This window comes from Montipora capricornis, chromosome 6 (genome assembly GCF_036669925.1).
Source record: "Montipora capricornis isolate CH-2021 chromosome 6, ASM3666992v2, whole genome shotgun sequence".
NCBI lineage: Eukaryota > Metazoa > Cnidaria > Anthozoa > Scleractinia > Acroporidae > Montipora > Montipora capricornis.
In genome coordinates this window covers 2,627,450-2,645,753 of record NC_090888.1, presented here as the reverse complement: position 1 = coordinate 2,645,753, position 18,304 = coordinate 2,627,450, and the positions used below count along the sequence as shown (strand labels likewise).

Here is an 18,304-nt window from a genome sequence, read left to right as displayed (position 1 = left end):
TTCTCCAAAACAAACTTAACCGCTAATTTTTTTTTTTGTTTTTGAAAATTTGCACGCAACTCTGGGTTTGTTTGTTTGCGTTGTCAAGGAAAATAATCCTTTTTCGGATTTTGGATTTTTTTTTTGACGCTGAAGAATCCGCATCTTTAATTACAACTTACTGGATTTGATTACTTATACTTCATCTGGTTTTTCTCGAAGGCTACTAATTCCCATCAGCGAGTTTGTTCCTGAGACTTACAAACTGATGAACGCGACGGAGAAAACAAAATTTGTGAATGACATTTACAAAGGTGAGTTAAGCCCTATTCACACGGCATAAACTAACCCCGATTCGATCCGGGTTCAATCCGGTTGTGGGAGGCGCGGTGGCCTCATGGTTAGAGTGCTTGACTCCGGATCGAGTCAAATCCCCAGCCCCGCGACAACAAAAGCCCCCACCCTGGGGCGAGTAAAGGTACCCAGAATAATACCCTTTAGACCTGGCTGCACACAATATTAAAGAGTGCGATGTATGTACCACTCACCTTTCGTTCAGCCACCTCTCACGAACGTGGGAAGTTTATTCGAACGCCTTCTGGGAATTTTCCAAGATGGCGGAGTTATTTTCAGGCAACCTCGTTCCCAGGGCCTTTCCCTCACTACTTGGGGAGGGAAAAGGCTTGGGAACAAGGTTGAGTTGCAAGCCCTCGTCATTATCCAAGATGGTGGCCATGTCAAATTCCCCACCCTGGGGACAGACCTCACAGTCAAAGCCCCGTGGGTAGCAAGTCAAGAAGCAGAAATACGCACACGCAATGCTTGATGTGAAAACGTTCAAGTGCGCATGTGTAAAATTAAATTAACCCGGGCTCGACTCAGGTTTGGGTTCAAAGGACACTTCTTCAAGAGTAACCCAGGTTACCTCTACAGATGGGTTGGATTTAACCCAGGTCGGAGGAGAACCCTAAAGTTCCGAAACATTTTGGGCGTATTTCGGGGACCATAAATCACTTTGTGTCTTCAAACCGAGACCGTTCTGAGGCATAGAACTCGGCAATTGTGTTTGGGGGGGGGGGGGGGGGGAGGGGCAGTGGGTGGATCGCACTTTTATGGTTTGCTTTGCGGGCCCGTGAAGTTACTAAGACTTTAGTGAAACTGGCCTCCAATTAGCATCGAGAAGAATAAGTCACGTCAACGATATCTTTGCCACTTATGGACTGTCCTAATATGACCAATCACAACAGACGCTAACAATCAAAAGAGCCAATCACAACGCAAAGTGAGTACCTGAAGCCGCATGCCTTGCGAAGCGCGGGAAAAACGCGTGTGTGCTTGCCTCTGAGCGAGATTTTTACTTGTGAGAATAACGAGAAGATATTTTAACTTCAGATGGCGAGACGTGGATCTGCAAGCCAACGGGCATGAATCAAGGCAAAGGCATTTATCTTATCAGCGGTAAAGAACAGTTAATGGAGAAACTTAACATAAATGCTGAGAGTGATGGCTCCAGAATAAGAAGAACTCAAATGACACGCCATCAACCTGGACGAGTCATACAACGGTATGTAAACTACAAACGATTTTTTTAGTTAAATTCATGTCACAGCTGTCATTGAAACGTGTAACCTTCCTCAAAGTGAGTTTTTTTTGTTCATAATCCTTTTGTACCGACGTATTTCAGTATAATTTTATGACATTTACTTGAGTTTATTCCCCGGATGTAAGAAGCAACCGGGTGAACGTTGCTTGAAATCTTGGAAACTTTTCAGGCTCATACGGTTTTGTGTAAAATAGTTTCCTCTGATTCTTCAAAAAGAGCGCATTTTAAGGCATGCAACTTAACAATTATATATTTTTCGTCGTTTTGGTTGAAATCTTGTATGAAAATTCAGTCGTCCATAATACCAGGGTCTCAATTTCACAATTGCAAACGGATTTGCTGGCCCGAAATGTTTCGAAAAGCATGCAGTTGTCGCACCCATTTGAACCACGGCATATTGGTCACGTGTTAAGGGGTTTCATGATGGCGAGGTTGCCTTTTTCCCAAGTTCTTTCCTCTGCCCATCAACCTCATTCCCAGGGCTTTTCTCCGCCGAGGAGGTGGCTTCACTAGCAACCAAGGGATCGATGTTGCAAGAAGTGTTATTTTTCTTTTCGTCAGATATGTGATGAACCCGTTGCTGTTAAAAGGCTTCAAGTTTGATGTTCGCACTTACATGCTGATCGCCAGCACCACACCTTATGTTGTTTTCTATCATCCGGGATACGTCCGACTGTCTTGTGTCCCGTATACACCTTACACTCAAGATTCCACAGGACTGCATGCTCATCTCACTAACCAGGTGAGTCATTGAGCAGAGATCATAGTTAATGTCGTATATGCGAAACTTCATATGGAGTGTTTTCACTCACATGATCAGTAACCTTGTTTTTCCACCAAACGAAAGAAAACGTTTGCATGACAATAGAGCTCAATTCCCGGGGAGTGGTTGGGTACAACAAGATGGCCGCCGTGACGTCGCGTGTCAACACTCAGATGTCTATCATTTTCTAATCGTCACAGTATGGCATTTTCTGTTGGTGTCATTTAAACGAATGCAGAACTACAAAAGGGAACTGGACAGGGCGAAAGTTTCCCCGGAATCATACAAACACCTCTTTAAGGTGGGAAAAATGTTCTGCACTGCAGACATTTTGGTACATTTCTTTTCCGTTCTGGCAAATCATGATCTGCATGAAATGAACCAGTCTTGTGACAAAGGGGGTATTTACGTGATACTGGGGCGACCTTCGTCCCGGAGCGAGTTCCCTCTTGTGGTTCTGCATTCGTTCACGCGACAACACCGGAAAATATCGTACCCGAGTGAGAATTTCATTCCGGTACAAAATCTCGCAACAGTCAGTGTCGTGTAAACGAAGAACACCCACTCGTTTCGATGTAAATTTGACCTCTCGGTGGACTGGAACGGGTAGCGCATGCGCCATGTTTGTTTTCGATTCACAAATATATTTAATCAACGTCAAGTGTGCATTCATACAAACACGATATGAAATCGAGGAGGCATCCCGGCATTGAACTCGCTCCGGGGCGAGTTTCTCGTGTAACCAGCCCCAAACGGTGAGCAACCAACAGCCAATCTCTCCCGCTCCAACCCCTTGACAGGCTATAGCAAGGAGAAAGATGAATGATGCATTTAATTCAAAGCAACATTTGTTCTTCTTTCACACAGTATGTTCAAAAGAAGCATCCTATGTACTCGTCCATGAAAGAAGATACAGTCTGGGATTTTGATCACTTGCAGTCCTACATCGATGAAAAATATACGGAGGAGAAAGGACTCCCTGAAAACTGGGTTTACACAGCTTTCACAGTAAGGCCTATTAGTTCATCCATCGACCTTTGGTAAAAACGTTTCTCATTTCTCAAAGGATGTTTTGAAATATGGATAATTCTTGACTAGGTTATTTCATCAATAACTGAGGACTAAGAAATACTCGGAAGTGTCCGAATTCTCCGAACAATATAGTCGAACATTAATTGTGATGACAAGTTCGGATACTCTGCAACTGAGCCTCTGGAAAGAAACTTAAGGAAAGTTGCCTTTATAGTAGCCTGTGTACAGACCGCCCCTCCCCTCAAAAAAAAATCGGAGAGGAACGGTCTGTGATTTACCTTTAGTAATCGTGTTCCGGAATAATTTTGCATACATTATTTAGTAATCTACGCTGACCAAAATTTGCGTGGCTCATATTTCGTTTGGAGCTAAATTCTCAAAATGGTGGTCAATGAGGTAGATTTTAAACGTGCATCGAAGAGCGTCTCCGATAGTTTTAAGATACCTTGGCTTTATAGCATAGAAGCATTCTTTAAAGGAGAGGATGTATTTGCAAGTCTTCCAACCAGGTACGGCTCTGATCTTCAAAACAGCACAGATCGTTGCCGATGAGCTGTTATTTTCCTCGGTGTGTACATTCTCAAATCTTCCATGGCATCACGCTTTGTAGATTGTACTTGAGAATGGCTAGGCTGGTTGGGATTACATTGACTGGTAAGGAATAGGGGGAGACGTTTTCGAGTGGACAACCTTTTGAATAGTGCTATATTTACCTCGTGAAGAGCGCTTTCGTTTCTTTTGCGCTGACACTTCCTTCAGATGTACGTCGAATCGATGTCCACTTTACACTCCATAGATAACAATTCCGCTCGTACTTTAAAAGAAAAACCTCTTTGACAATCAAAAAGATTTTTATTCGTATTTTGTACCGTGCTCAAAGTACACACGAACGAACTCATCGTAAAATCTCTCACGGTGGTTTTCACGGTGTTGATGTGGAGAAATAAAAATAAAAGCCAATCAAAACTCGTTGTTTCAATGATGTAATGGTCGATGAGTAATAACCAATCAAATCATTTTCCACACATTCCAGGAAAAATCACGTGGTATGGAACACGATTATCAACGGTAAATCACAGACCGTTCCTCTCCGATTTTTTTTTGAGGGAAGGGGCGGTCTGTACACAGGCTACCTTTATAGCTCACAAATCTTTCTATCGGTGCTTAGTTTATCTTTATCAAGTCGAGCTCGCAATTCTTTCCTACGGTGGTTTCTTTAACTTTATCGACTCGTTTGATAAAGCCAAATTTTCATTTGACAAACGTCTTCCGGTCTGAAGGCCAGGAATATCGAAAGAGAGCATTCTTGCAAATGTTGTAGAAGATTTGGTTAGTTTCGGCCCGGTAACGAATAAAGAGTTGGTTACTGTTGTTTTAGTTTTAAAAGTCATCCTGATATCGATGTACTGGTTATGAAACCCCGAATACTTCAAAAGCGAGAACAATACTGTCGCACTCCATGTACAATCTTTTGTCCCGTTTTGAATAAATTTATTGGAAACTTGTGATCGTTTGTCTTTTAGAAAAAGGATGTGGGTTGTGCATGGTCAGGGCCAAAACAGCAAACAAAAACATAAAGGGAAGGAACGTGTCGAGTTTCATCAGAAAGTCATGACCTTGAAGTGTTTAACTCTGGTTTGAGCTGGGGTTTTTTGAGTTTAAAAATTTTCTTATTTGGATATAACTTAGCTCGTGCATTTTCCCGCGCGTGCAGCATCAATCTTATTTTTGTTAATATTCGGGCATATAAGCTTATAAGCCCGCCAGATTGTTGCGCTCTTCTTCTGCTCCGTTAAAGCTCAAACCTGTTAAGTACAATATGATGAATTATGGTCTCAGGTCTTTTGCAGTGCACGCGCCTCTAATGTGGAATGAGCTACCAGAAAACGTACGTGTGTCTAATGGTTTATCGCTTTTTAAGTGTAGGCTAAAGAAGCACCTTTTTAAGCTGGCATTTGAGTTTTATTTATTTATTTATTTATTTGATGTAATTTTTTCTTTCTTTCGTTTATTTGTTATTCCTTCTTGTAATTAGTTTCGTAATGTTTTCTATATTCTTATTGTAAATTAGGTAATTTGCTATTTTAAACTTATGTGAAGCACTTAGAATTGTTTTCATATGCGCTATATAAATTCTTAATTATAATTATTATCATCATCATTATTATTATATTGTAATATTATTATTATTATTATTATTATTATTATATTATAATGTTATTATAATAATTAACAATTATAACAATTATTATTTCTCAGAAGACCTCACTCTCGCTGTAGCTGGTCTACATTTGTACTCATAATTTTAGGCTTAGATTTTTGATTAGCTTTTTCTTTAGTAATGTATAATTGTCTTTTTCCCATTTTTAAGTTATTCACATATCTTAAATAGTTTTCTATCGTGAACATAGAATCAGTTAGTTTTTAAAATTTGTAAATAATTTCGATATATAGTTTAAAATTGTAAATATTTTCTAATTGTTTTGATAGTTGAAATAAAGTTGTTATTATTATTATTATTATTATTATTATTATTATTATTATAAAATTGGTGTCCTAAAATCCTCAGCTTTGTTCCAAGGAAAAGAATTTCAAGTTACACACTTCAAGGTCATGTTCTTGTGGTTTCATTAACTATGGTCAATTCGCCCTTGTCACACGGCAGCCATATTGTCCCGGGAGACCAAAAGAGCTTTGTTTTATCACGCCAAGCCTCGCAGTGGAAACCATGGGGGTGAGGCTTGGCGTGGTAAATCAAAGCTTTTTTGGTCTCCCGGGACAATATGGCCGCCGTGTGACAAGGGCGAATTGGTCTGTATTTCATACCACTTTCTAAATTATGCCTTTTCGGATTTTTTTACTTTTAGAAACGCATGCATCAAATCATGACAACATGTTTCCACAGTGTCCGTCAAAAACTCCACAGACGAACTGGAACATTTGATCTCCTGGGGTTCGACTTCCTTATCGATGACGAATTCAAGGTGAGATTAGGATGTCGCGGCAAATCATGGCAAGAATAGCCAACACAACAAATTACGTAAATCGTCAAAATCACTAAGGCCAAAAAAACCAATTGAGCGAGGGCGCATTGAAGATGAGATGGCTAGATCGAAGACAACGTCGCCTCAAATTAGAACTTTGAAGTATCGTAAATCTCTCGCGATTCTTAATTCCATCTCGTTCACTTCGTGTACTATGTGGGCGAAGTATTGTTTAGTAATTTTTATTTATTCTAAACTCTTGGAACCTTGGGAATTTTGTCTGCAATCATACTGTATATGGAGCTGTTGACAGAGACATTTTCTCACCATGTAACTATGCTGTTATTAGGTTTGGCTTCTGGAGGTTAATATTAATCCTGCTCTTCACACCAACTGCAAAGTGCTGATGGATCTTTTGCCAGGAGTAGTCGACGAGACGCTGAGTAAGCCAATGATTAATCAGCGATTTACCAGCAGTCCCTTCTGTTTCACTTGAGTCGCCCACCTGTTGTCACGCAATCGAGAGAAACAGCCGACAGAGGGTTGGGGACTGGCGGAGCTTCTCTCAGTAGCGTGACAAACTATCATTAGGGAGGGGGGTGGGGGGAGTTGAGTGGTTTCCCTTTGCGATATCTTCTTGTCTCAGCGGACTCTCGCACGGACAAACATCAAAATTCCTTGCTCTTTCAAACAATGATTGGGTCTTTCATATACATGGGGTCTAATTCCAATTAATTAGGTAAGGCCGGAGCTTATCCCGGTTTCCATGGCATGAAGCGACTAGGAGTATTTCTACTCCTCCCTGGATGGGATGCCAGTCCATCGCAGGGTTACCCCCAGCATTTTTGCCGGTACCCATTTATACACCTGGGTGGAGAGAGGCACCGTGGGAGTAAAGTGTCTTACCCAAGAACACAACACAATGTTCCCGGCCGGGACCCGAACCCGAACCATACACACCGGAGTCGAGCACACTAACCATGAGACCACCGCGCCTCCCACCCAATTAATTAAAGGAATTGGAAATCGTTGATTGAAATTTGAACGTCAGAGTTCGCATGTGCATGAAAAGCTTAGTAAATAATTATTGCAGATATGCGTACCAAACCTTGTCCGCTTTGCCAACGCCTTACACAGGACTCCTTGTAAATATTCGAAACACCTCTGAGTCTGTTTTAGAACAAACCTATAACAAAGGAAGGAAGAAAGCATTTTTTAACATTGAGAACTCACGTCCGAGTCCTGAAGAAGTTTAATCCGATATCTTCAATGTAATTGGTGAATGATTCCTGGAAGTGCGGGATGCATTTTTGTTAAGCCCACAGAAAAACCCTTGCTTGCCATAGCACCTCCAGTAGCTCGGAGGTTAGAGCATTTGGCTAGATCTGGGAGGGTCGTGGAGTCATATTCGACTTGGAGTAGTATTTTTTCTGAGTTCTAAGTGGCCATCATATGTTTTGTGTACTATACCTTTAATATTTGATGTTTTTCACGCGACTTATTGTTGAATGGCTTATTACAGAACTTGTGATCGAGATTTTTGAAAAGACCAAGAAGAGGCGCCCGCTTTTCCCACTGGAAAATCAGAAGGGATTTCAATTACTTTACAACGGAGAGGGCAAATAAAATCAACAAAGCTCACTTCCTGTGTTATGCCAGTCGTGGCAAAAACAGTTGTGTCAGTGCGCTGGAATGGATTGGACAAGAACCTCACTGTGGCTGAGACATGCTACGTAGCTATTTGCATCACAAGAACGCAATCTGGTACGCTTGTCCACAGGCACCCTAAGCCCAGTGTGTGATTTCGGATCCTATGGCTTGTCGAGCAGTGCTTACCAGTAACAGGGGCTTGAGAAGCGCTGGTCTCCATCGCTAACAGCCAAACTTGCAGCCGTGATGCAACCAATCTAAGAGGGACGCGTTAGTGTCGAAGTTTAAAGAGGGCAATAAGACATATCTAAGGTTTTTTTTTCAGTTTTCGCCGGCCTTGAAAGTTTTCTCAGGGCTCAGTACCTTTTTTGGCCTTTTAGTCAATTTTAGCATATTGGGCATACGTAGTTTGTTTAGCATATTGGGCATGCGCAGTTTGCTCAGTTTTTGTAAATGTGACTCATGCCTTAAATATAATTAGAAAGGTGGTTTCTATACATGCAGAACGTCTTCTTTTGCTCTTTAGGTTAATGTATTCATAAGGATTTTAATTTCTTAGTCCTTTAGTCTTGTTTTCCTTGTTCTCATCTGATTAACTTAAAAAAAAGTTGTGTAGCTGATCTTATTTTGTCTTGTTTTCCAGGGCTCGAGACTAACGGTAGCCAACTAGCCACAGACTAGTAAAAAATCTATTTTGGCTAGTGGTTTTTGTTCTTCACTAGCCATTTTGGCTAGTGAAAATATGTGAGCACTGGAGGCCCATAGGAAACCAATTCACAAAACGAAATTGAGTCAGAGCGTGCAGAATATTAATTAATACTGGACATGTTAACTGATTGCTCAGTCTGGCCATTGGTGAGAAAAAGGAAAAACGCATCGTAAACAAAGTAACCTCCTTTTCTTTAACGGTTCGCTACGAGGTGAAAAGGGAAATAATCTCGTGGTTTGTTTTAATTTAATCGCATGCAAGAATGAATTAGATAAGAGTGTTGTTATGGCTTGGGTGGGCTCCTCTTCACAGTCACAAATGAGTCTATTTTTTAGAGTACCTATTCCCGCGAAAATCAGTTGTCATGTCCCTGAAAAAACATGGCAGAAGCAGTCACTCGTGACATGACTTCTTCTGATTGGTTAAAATTGGTGGCCCTTTGTTTGTTTGGCGCTCAAAGTGTATCTAAACAAGACGCTTTCTGAAGCGTTTACTCGGAATACCATATGGCGCAGAAGTAGGGTGATACATTTTGGAAGAGGTAGTTTTTTTCATTTGGCAAGTATGGAACAAAACAACTAAATGTTTCTGCAGCCAGTTGCTCATTTACAATAACGCGGATAATGTACCGGTGAACATCGCTTAATGTTTACAATTGCAAATAAAATCATCAGGGGGACCTGACCCCTCTTTTTTTAAATTATTTTTTTTTTTTGTTTGCGTTTTTGCTGAAAAGAGTCCCAAAGCATGTTAATGAGCTTTTTAAAGTTAAGGATGTCTTTGCAAGTCTTCCAACCGGGTACAGAGCAACCCTGATCGTTGCCAATGAGCTGTTTATATTTTCCTCGATGTGTACACATCTCAAATCTTCCAGGGCAACACGCTTTATAGATTGTCCTTGAAAATGGCTAGGCTGGTCCGAGCATGGCATTGAGATTATATTTACTGTTAAGGGGATAGCCGGGGACGTTTTCAAGAGAGCAATATTTTGAATCGTGCAATATTCACCTCGTGAAGATTCGTCAGGAGCGCTTTCGTTTCTTCAGCGCTGACAAACAATTCTTACAAATGTATGTAGAATCGATTTCCACTTTACACTCCATAGATAACAATTCCGCTCGTACTTTAAAAGAAAAACCTCTTTGACCATCAAAAAGATTTTTATTCGTATATTTTACCATGCACAAAGTACACACGAACTCATCGTGAAATCTCTCACGGTGTTCATGCCATTGGGAGAAATAAAAATGAAAGCCAATCAAAACTCGTTGTTTCAATGATGTAATGATCGAGGGGTAATACCCAATCAAATCGTTTTCCATACATTCCAGGAAAAATCACGCATAATTGAACAAGATTATCAACGGTAAATCACAGACGCTCCTTTCAGATTTTTTTTCCGGAGAGTGGGAATCTGTGCACAGGCTAGAATGGAAGGGGCCATTTGGATTTTACTCAACCCATGAATGGGATCAAAGACACCCACCCACATAATTTTCAAGTGTGAAAATCTATTTAATTTAGGAAATGTGGTTTTATAATCAATCACTCTGATCAAGACAATATAATGAAATGAAATTATCATTGTAAAATAGCTTACTACATCACACATTTATTCAATTTATTATACTGGTAATATTATAAATAACAAATTAATCTTTTTTAAATATAAATTTATTTTAATTTCATGGACATGAAATTGATTAGCTTTTTTCCAGAACAGGGAAGAACTCTTTTATTCCAGAAAGGGCTTACACTTACTGGGGTTGTACCTGCCTGGAAAATTTTGATCCGCTTCGCAAAATAGTAATTTTGGTCAGATTACTATTTTGCGAAAAAGATCAACAATTTCTGGGCAGGTACAACCCTAACCATTTACCAACACTACCATTAGGCCTAAAAACGTTTGTTTAGGCTTAAGCTTAGCTTAAAGAATGTTCAGGGTTCTTTCTGTATTTCTGTTCCTTTTGTTTCGTTTTACAAATTAGTGTACGCCCTAATAAAGTTCATCTGATGTATCCAACAATGGACTCCCAAATTAGCCAGCCCTAATGCATCAATCAATTCCAGCGGTGCCCATCCCCTCCCCTCCCCCCCCCCCCCGGGGCAACCGCTGGGCATTTGCTCAAGTTGTCAGTACTGGGGGTGGGGCATTCGTTATTTTATCGCGGCCCGGGGTCTGGGCATTAGCTTACCCTGGGACGACCCCCGGGCATTTGACAAACATGTTTTCGAATTAACATGGAAGAGTTTATCGGAAAAGATGAGGGCTTGGTTAAAGTCAAGACTGGCTTGTCCGTCACAGACTTGAAAAACTTGTGGATGCTTTTAAAGGTATGTTTTCTCAATTTTAGGTACTTTCTTCATTTATACTTGTAAGCATATGAATATATAAAAGCGACAAGGTGAACTAATATCACAAAACAATCACTGACGTGAAGACTGCGTAAACACGACTACCTCGCATTTAGCATTCAAAACTAGCCTAACAATTTTTAACTTCATGAAAGTGGAGTTAAAGTACAGAAGGTTTGCGAATTCAAATGATGAGATCTTCAAGACAAATCTTACGAGCTTAAAATGCGATTCATCATCATTTAAAATGTCTTGATTCTTCAAGGCGACGATCCCGGGGGCGGGGCATTTGCCCTCTTTCCTCATCCCCACCCCGGGGCATTTAGACAGCTTATGTGTCCCCACCCCGGGGAAGTTGCCCATTTTTTTTAAAATGCTAATGCCCGAGGGTTAGCCCAGGGGGGTATGGGCACTGCTGGAATTGACTGATGCATAACATGAACAATATATATAAACATTTATATATTTTATAACAATAAAATACCAGTGATAACAGACATTGTTATTGTTCTCTTTGGGTAATGTAATCATTGTTAGTACTGACAAAATGAAACAATTTGTAACTGATAACCAATCTAAACATTGTCACAAAGTGAACACATCCCCTTTGTCACGAAATCGCCCTTTCTGAGGGTAAAAAGCTCATTAACATGCTTTGGGACACTTTTTAGCAAAAATAAATAAATAGGAGTCCATAGCCCGGGTCCATGGACCCGGTCCAGAAGGGGGGTCTATGTTTTGTCCTTTCCCTTCAACAGGTGACACAGCTAATTAGGAATAGTATGTTTTGGAACAGGTTGTTGGAATGGAAATAACGGGGGCCTTATGTCTATTTTTTAGCATGTAGCGTGACATCAGATAAACTGGTTTCAAGTGAAAGCAGCCGGTGAGGCGGGTGAAACACTAGTGTAGCAATACAGAAAACATGTGAAAAACTATTGTTGTAATTAAGTCTTAATATGGGTAAGTGAAAATCGGTATCCAGCTGCAAAGGTTCCAGATTAACAGCGTTGTGAATGATGCGGCCGGTGGCCTACAGCTCTAGGTAGCTAACATGAAGATCGTGAAACTATCAATTGATTTAAACAAGAAATTGACATCGGCGGATGATGTTCGTACAAAGAACGCCTGAGGCAGAAAGAAACTAAGAAGTTCGGCCATTCATAACACACCGCTGCTGGAAGTTCTGTACTGGCGATTTCGTCAAGCGGTCAACAGGCAAGATTAGAGTAAATATGTCATTCTTAACATTCCAGAAGGCTGAATCCAGCATTTTCACATTTTAGCTGCATCGAATTGCGTCATTTGCCCTCTTGTGGAACTTGAGCTTTGAATCAGCAAACGAAATAAAATGAGTCACACTGAAGCCCCAACATAGAACCCATCATTTAATTGCTCCACTGCAGGTTATAAATTCGGATTTTCATCGAATTCCGTAGGACGAGAGGTTGTTTCAGGTCTCTCGCTATCGGAAATCGTCTCCTTCGCGGCTGTTTAAGTTATTACTGGGTTGCCTATGGCAAACCAGTTGGAATCTGTGTTTAGTTTCGTGTTTTTTTTATTTTTTTTTTCCGTGTCGGTAAAAGTCTTGCCTGTCACTCCCCTGCTAAGTAGTGGCTTTGTGCATAGAGTCTTGTCTGTGTATTTTGTTAGGTTTGAGGGGGCTGGGGGAATACGTAGATTTCCTTGGTGCACACAGATGAACGTTTAACTAGACCCTCCGTGAGGGTACACTGGGTTGCCTGTGGTACGTGCAGCGTTCCACGCAATTTTTTTCAAGTTGGAGGGGGGGGGGTGACCCAGAAGTCGTACCAGAAGTCATACCAGAAGTCATACCAGAAGTCATACCAGCAGAGGCCCTTTGGCTCACAGGTCTTCACACGTTCGTACGACGAAACAGATCCTTTTGTGAGGTTAAAAACCTGGCGACCGGCCTATTAATTAATCATTTGTCAGAAAGAAGAAATTCCTGTCCTCTTTAAAAAAAATTGACACGCATTGCTTACGTGTGGTAGTGAAGTAACACAGCGATTTATTCCATAATGTAAACTGAACTGTGTGTTGTCTTCCAGGAGCTTCAAGTTGTCCTTGCGTAATATGTAGCTCTAACAGTGCACGATATTGTTTTGGTATTGTGTATCATTGTAGTGAAATGGTAGAAGTCTTGGGTAAATAGCCTGAGAAGACATGTGGTTACTAGCAAAGTACTGAGCCCAGAAAGATTGAAGAAAATAAATGGGAAGTGAAAAACATTGTCTTCTGGGATGACATGTTGACCGTTGTCTTTGCGTAATATGTAGGTCTAACAGTACACGATATTGTTTTGGTATTGTCTATCATTGTAGCGCCATGGTATAAGTCTTAGATAAATAGCCCCTTGAGAAGACATGTGGTTACTAGCAAAGTACTGAACCCAGAGAGACTGAAGAAAATAAAAGGGAATCGAGAAACATTGGCTTCTGGGCTGACATGTTGATCATGCAACTTCTTTCCACCACAAGTGTAAGCGTGCACTGACAGCATCTGACAGCATCTGAAAGCTTTGTAAACAACAGTTGAAAGCTGAAGTTATTCCTATTCGGCGGGGTTAGTATCTGGATGGGCGACCTAAGAAATATACCACTCAGTAACAGAAGCATAGGACCGAAAATTCTATTTTAATGCTATCAAATGCGAACCAAGCAAGATACAGATTTTGTTAGCTTGCTTTATCCAAAACAAATATTGATGTAAAAGTAAATAAATATGGATACACAGTTTTTAAGAAGAGCAGAAGGAAGTTTCAGGACGGTCGATCGAGCATAAAATATTTTGCCATCGGTAATAAAATCTACGACATGAAAACAACATTTATTTTGAACCACGAATATAAAAAGTTACCATCAGCGAAAAACAGTTTGGGAGATTTTAGTTGTTTTGTTGTAATTGTACAAGTTTGGCTGCACCGAGTAAATCGCACATCGAATTCAGCGAGCGCAGTGATCAAGTTACCGCGTTATTTTACCGCGGCATGTTTACTCGCGAAACAGTGAAGCATCTGTGTCAAATGATGCCAAGCTACCGGGTTTTTGTTTTTGTTAGTTTTCTTTTTATTTCGATTGTTATAAATTTTGACAAGAAATGTGCGAATTCAACACAAAGATCACAATCGCGCAACTCTCAGAGGTTGACCATTGTTTCTGGAAAATCAAAAATTTACTCTCCAAGACAAGGTTATTTATCACCAGGTAATTCCATCGTTTTGGTAATAGCAGCTACTTTATTATTCATCAGCGTCACAATCTTTTGCCGATTTTGGGGGTCATTTTGTTGAAACTCAAGCCCGCTTCCAACAGACCTGTTTATTTTCGTGACTAATGCGTTACCACAAAAATTCTCCCCGTATCACATTTCAACACATGTATGCAAATTTGCTAAGCTCGAAAATTACACAACATGATAAATTTACAAAAGCTAGAAATTTCACAGAAATATTTTACAGCGAAACATTTATTGAAACAAGCAACATATTTGCTATAAGAGGCAAGAAACCCTTCCTATTTCAGTTGCGTGCGTGCAAGCGAAACAAACAATCACAAAGCATATGCAATTAAATAAATTTCTGACAGTTCACATTCAACCCTTTTCGAAAGAACCTTGACCGTAAATAATAAAGCACAAAAGAGACAACAAGCTTTCATTCAAGTAATTTTTCACTGTCACATTTCCAAATATTTTACACCTTTGCTGAGTAGCCTGCGTGGCAGGCGCTAGAAAGGATCCCCTTTCTAGCGCCTGCCACGCAGGCTATTTGCTGAGTTGAGTACAAAATACCGGTAAATGTAAATTGTCAGACAACTAAGATGCGACTTGAGTAAACACTGTGATGCATTCTTGTTGGCGTTCGATTCCTTCAATGTTAATTTGTTAAATCATAGTTAGTAACTATGGTTAAATCCATAAAAAAATTGCTATTTGATTTCCGTGTTTTATATAATACCAAGTTAGTAAAATATTAGAAACAAAGCTCACTTGATATCCAAAGGCGAAAAATGAAATTGTTGTCGAAGACCATTACTCGTCTCTTACAATCCAGATATTTATTTTTCAGCGCTGTCTTGCTCATACAATTGACGATCCATTCTTGAGCTCCATGAGGGTATATTTTGTTTAAAGATCCACTAAAACGCCATTCACGTCAATGACTTATTAGTGAAATTTCCAATTGTTATACTGGAAGACTGTGCAGAGTTGAGAACAGGTAAATACAAATCTGACAAATAGCGAGACAACTGAGATAACAGATCCACTATATGGATTCCTTATCTGTCTTTGTTGAACCCACACTGAGTTACCAGAGAACTGTTCATTTGGTTTGAGTGTTGTACAAAACACCACGCTTGGCAAAATGTTAGGAAGACTGCTCACTTTGATTACGGCTCGACGGGCGACAGATTGTTGTCGAAGTCCATTACTCGTCGCTTCTAACATTCGACCGCCTGTCCTGTCCAGTATCCAATTCGCTTGCCATTATTGAGCTTCATTAGGGTACATTTTGTTCAAAGATCCCCTAAAACGCCATTCGCGTTACATGACTTTCGACGCCATTGCCGGTTAAGTTAATCGTTCTACTGTGTCCACCAGAGAAATCTACGCATTTCCCACTACCCTCTCGATCCTAAGAAAATACGCGTAGAAGGCTCTATGCACAAAGACACCACTTAGCAGGGGAGTGACAGGCAGGACTTTTACCGACACGGAAAAAAATAAAAAAAAAAAAAAGAAAACGAAAAATAAAAAAACGACGAAATTAAAGACAGATTCCGACTGGGTTGGCAACCCAGTAATTATTAAACCCGCAATGGCGTCGAAAGTCATGGTAACGGGGATGGCGTTTTCGTGGCAAAAATATACCTTTATGAGATCAAGAATGGAACGTCAATTGGAATAACGAAACAGGCGGGGAAAATAAATATCTGGAATCTTAAAAGCGACGAGGGATGGTCTTCGAGAACAATTGCGGTCGGATATGAGAAAGTGTGTGTTGTTTCTAATCTTATTTTATAAACTGTGCTGGTATGTAGAACACTGACAGTAAGTGGGAAATTGAGTATGAGTGTAAAAGGAATCGAATGTCTTGAATGTATCACAGTGTTTACCGAAGTGGCATCGCATTTGTCTGGCAATTTGCATTTAATTTGCAGTCAAGCTGTACAGTTTTCAGGTAAAAAAAGAATTATTGGAAAGAAAGGTTGTTGTCTATTTTGTGCTTTGGAAAAGGTTCTTTAGGAAAGAGTTCAATCTTGAACTGAAAAATATATTTATTTGCATATCGTATAGTTTGTGAGACGGATTGTTTCTTGTTCGCACGCACGGAATTGGAAAAGAAAGGGTTTTTTTTGTCTCCAATAGCAAATATTTTGTTAGTTTCAATAAATTTCATGCTGGAAAAGGTTTTTGTGAGATGTTTCAACTGTTGTGATTCATTGTGCTGTGTAGTATTCGAGTTTAACTAATTTGCATAAGTGAGTTGAAATTTAATACGCATTAAATAAAGATGACAGGAATTTGTAGGCATGATCGTTCTGGCAAATGATTACAGCTGGCGATCGTTTTTAATTAAGGTCAGAAAAAGATTTCAGTATAGTCACTCTTGTGTAAAATGAAGTTATTGTTAACTTGAGAAAACAACAATAGGGTCGTTTATACGAGAGAAAATAAGCCGCGGCTTACTCTGGACGCGGCGTACATAATACGCCAAAGGAACTATTTATACGAGTATAAACTCCCAGGCCAGGATAAGCCGGGGCTTGAGAAAGCTGTGAACGTAGATTTTGCATCATTTATATGGGCTGTTCGCGTTTTATTTTCTCTCGTATAAACGGCCCTTATATTTCTTTAACTTTTTTAGAGAGAGATTTCGCGCAAATTTTATTTCAAGCTATTCAGTTGAAATATTATTTCTCGCCATTGGCTTCGTTTGCGTGATATTTACTGGTGTTGACATTTAGGAGGTAGTTGTTTGGTTCTAAACGAGTAGGAATAAAACGACCAGGAGATTCTAACGATAGACAGATATTAACTAACCCCTCCTGAAATAACCAAAGGAAAAATGGTTTGTGTGAGTTTATAGCACTAAGTGGATGGAAGTCGTCATGTTTTGATTGGGCAGCTTCAGAGACGTCCTTCTGAGGAAACAAGTTGTTAAAATAGCTAATTGTGATTGGAGAATTTCGATCCTACGTATAATAATGCCTTTTATTGACAGGCAAAACCATATGATTGAGCGTGATCATACCAAATATCATTTGTTTGCGCGTTCAAGTTGTGGCGAAGTGTGCAGCCCGTGACAGTCGTTTGTGAGCATATTGCTTTTTGTTGTATTAAGCTTCTTCCTCGGAACGCTCAAACAACTCACTTATGCACACGCCGTTTGCGGTAGACCCACACTAAAAGATGCTGTTGAGCGATTGTTTTGGCCGGGGTTGGTCCGCAAACTGAAAGAAAGTTTATATGTTGAGAACAAATGTGTACTAAATGAACAAATATGTGAAAATCATGATATGAACTGCACTGAAAACCAAATGCCAAAGGTGAGAAGCACAGAACTGTGAAAGTTTCCCGAAGAAGAAAGTTCCTGATCTTAAAGTTAGTGCTAGCGGTATCGAGCTAGTCGCAGAGATGTACGAATTTAGTTAAATTTCTTAAAAAGGTGAATTTTCTGTCTATTTGTATTATCATGGCTTTTTGTTTTCTGCTGTTACTGAATCCCTTCGTATTTGGAGCTGTAACGCTATTTCGTGTGCAATTACTTGTATCGTTTGCAATTATCCTCACTAGTGGTGTTGTTAGCATTTTTACTGGGTTGCCAAACCCAGTCGGAATCTCGGTTTCATTTCGTGGGTTTTTTTGTTATTTTCCGTGTCGGGGAAAGTTAGAAGGAATCGAACACCACAAGTAGATCTGTGATCTCTGTTGTGTGTCTCACAGTGTTTACTGAAGTCACATCTATTTAAAGTTTGTCTGGCAAGTAACATTCATTTTAAGACTCAACTCAGCAAAGGTAAAAACAAATTGGAAATGTGACAGTGAAAAATTATTTGAATGAAAGCTTGTTGTCTCTTTTGTGCTTTATTATTTACGGTCAAGGTTCTTTCGAAAAGGGTTTGATGTGAACTGTCAGAAATTTATTTAATTGCATATGCTTTGTGATTGTGTGTTTCGCTTGCTCGCACGCAACTGAAATAGGA

The 18,304-nt window shown here is 40.0% G+C and overlaps 1 protein-coding gene across 2 annotated transcripts in view; it reads left to right on the top strand.

Moving 5' to 3' along the window:
- LOC138051289 (uncharacterized) overlaps positions 1-9,420 on the top strand; it is a 19,588-nt gene extending 10,168 nt beyond the window's left edge. For both annotated transcript variants that reach the window (XM_068897468.1, XM_068897467.1), the window contains 7 exons: positions 202-293; positions 1,372-1,543; positions 2,144-2,324; positions 3,213-3,353; positions 6,245-6,361; positions 6,711-6,804; positions 7,884-9,420. In XM_068897468.1, the coding sequence (XP_068753569.1) occupies positions 202-293; positions 1,372-1,543; positions 2,144-2,324; positions 3,213-3,353; positions 6,245-6,361; positions 6,711-6,804; positions 7,884-7,987 (901 nt within the window). In that variant the 3' untranslated portion in view covers positions 7,988-9,420. The remainder of the gene's footprint in view (positions 1-201; positions 294-1,371; positions 1,544-2,143; positions 2,325-3,212; positions 3,354-6,244; positions 6,362-6,710; positions 6,805-7,883) is intronic.
- Positions 9,421-18,304: the final 8,884 nt, after the last annotated feature.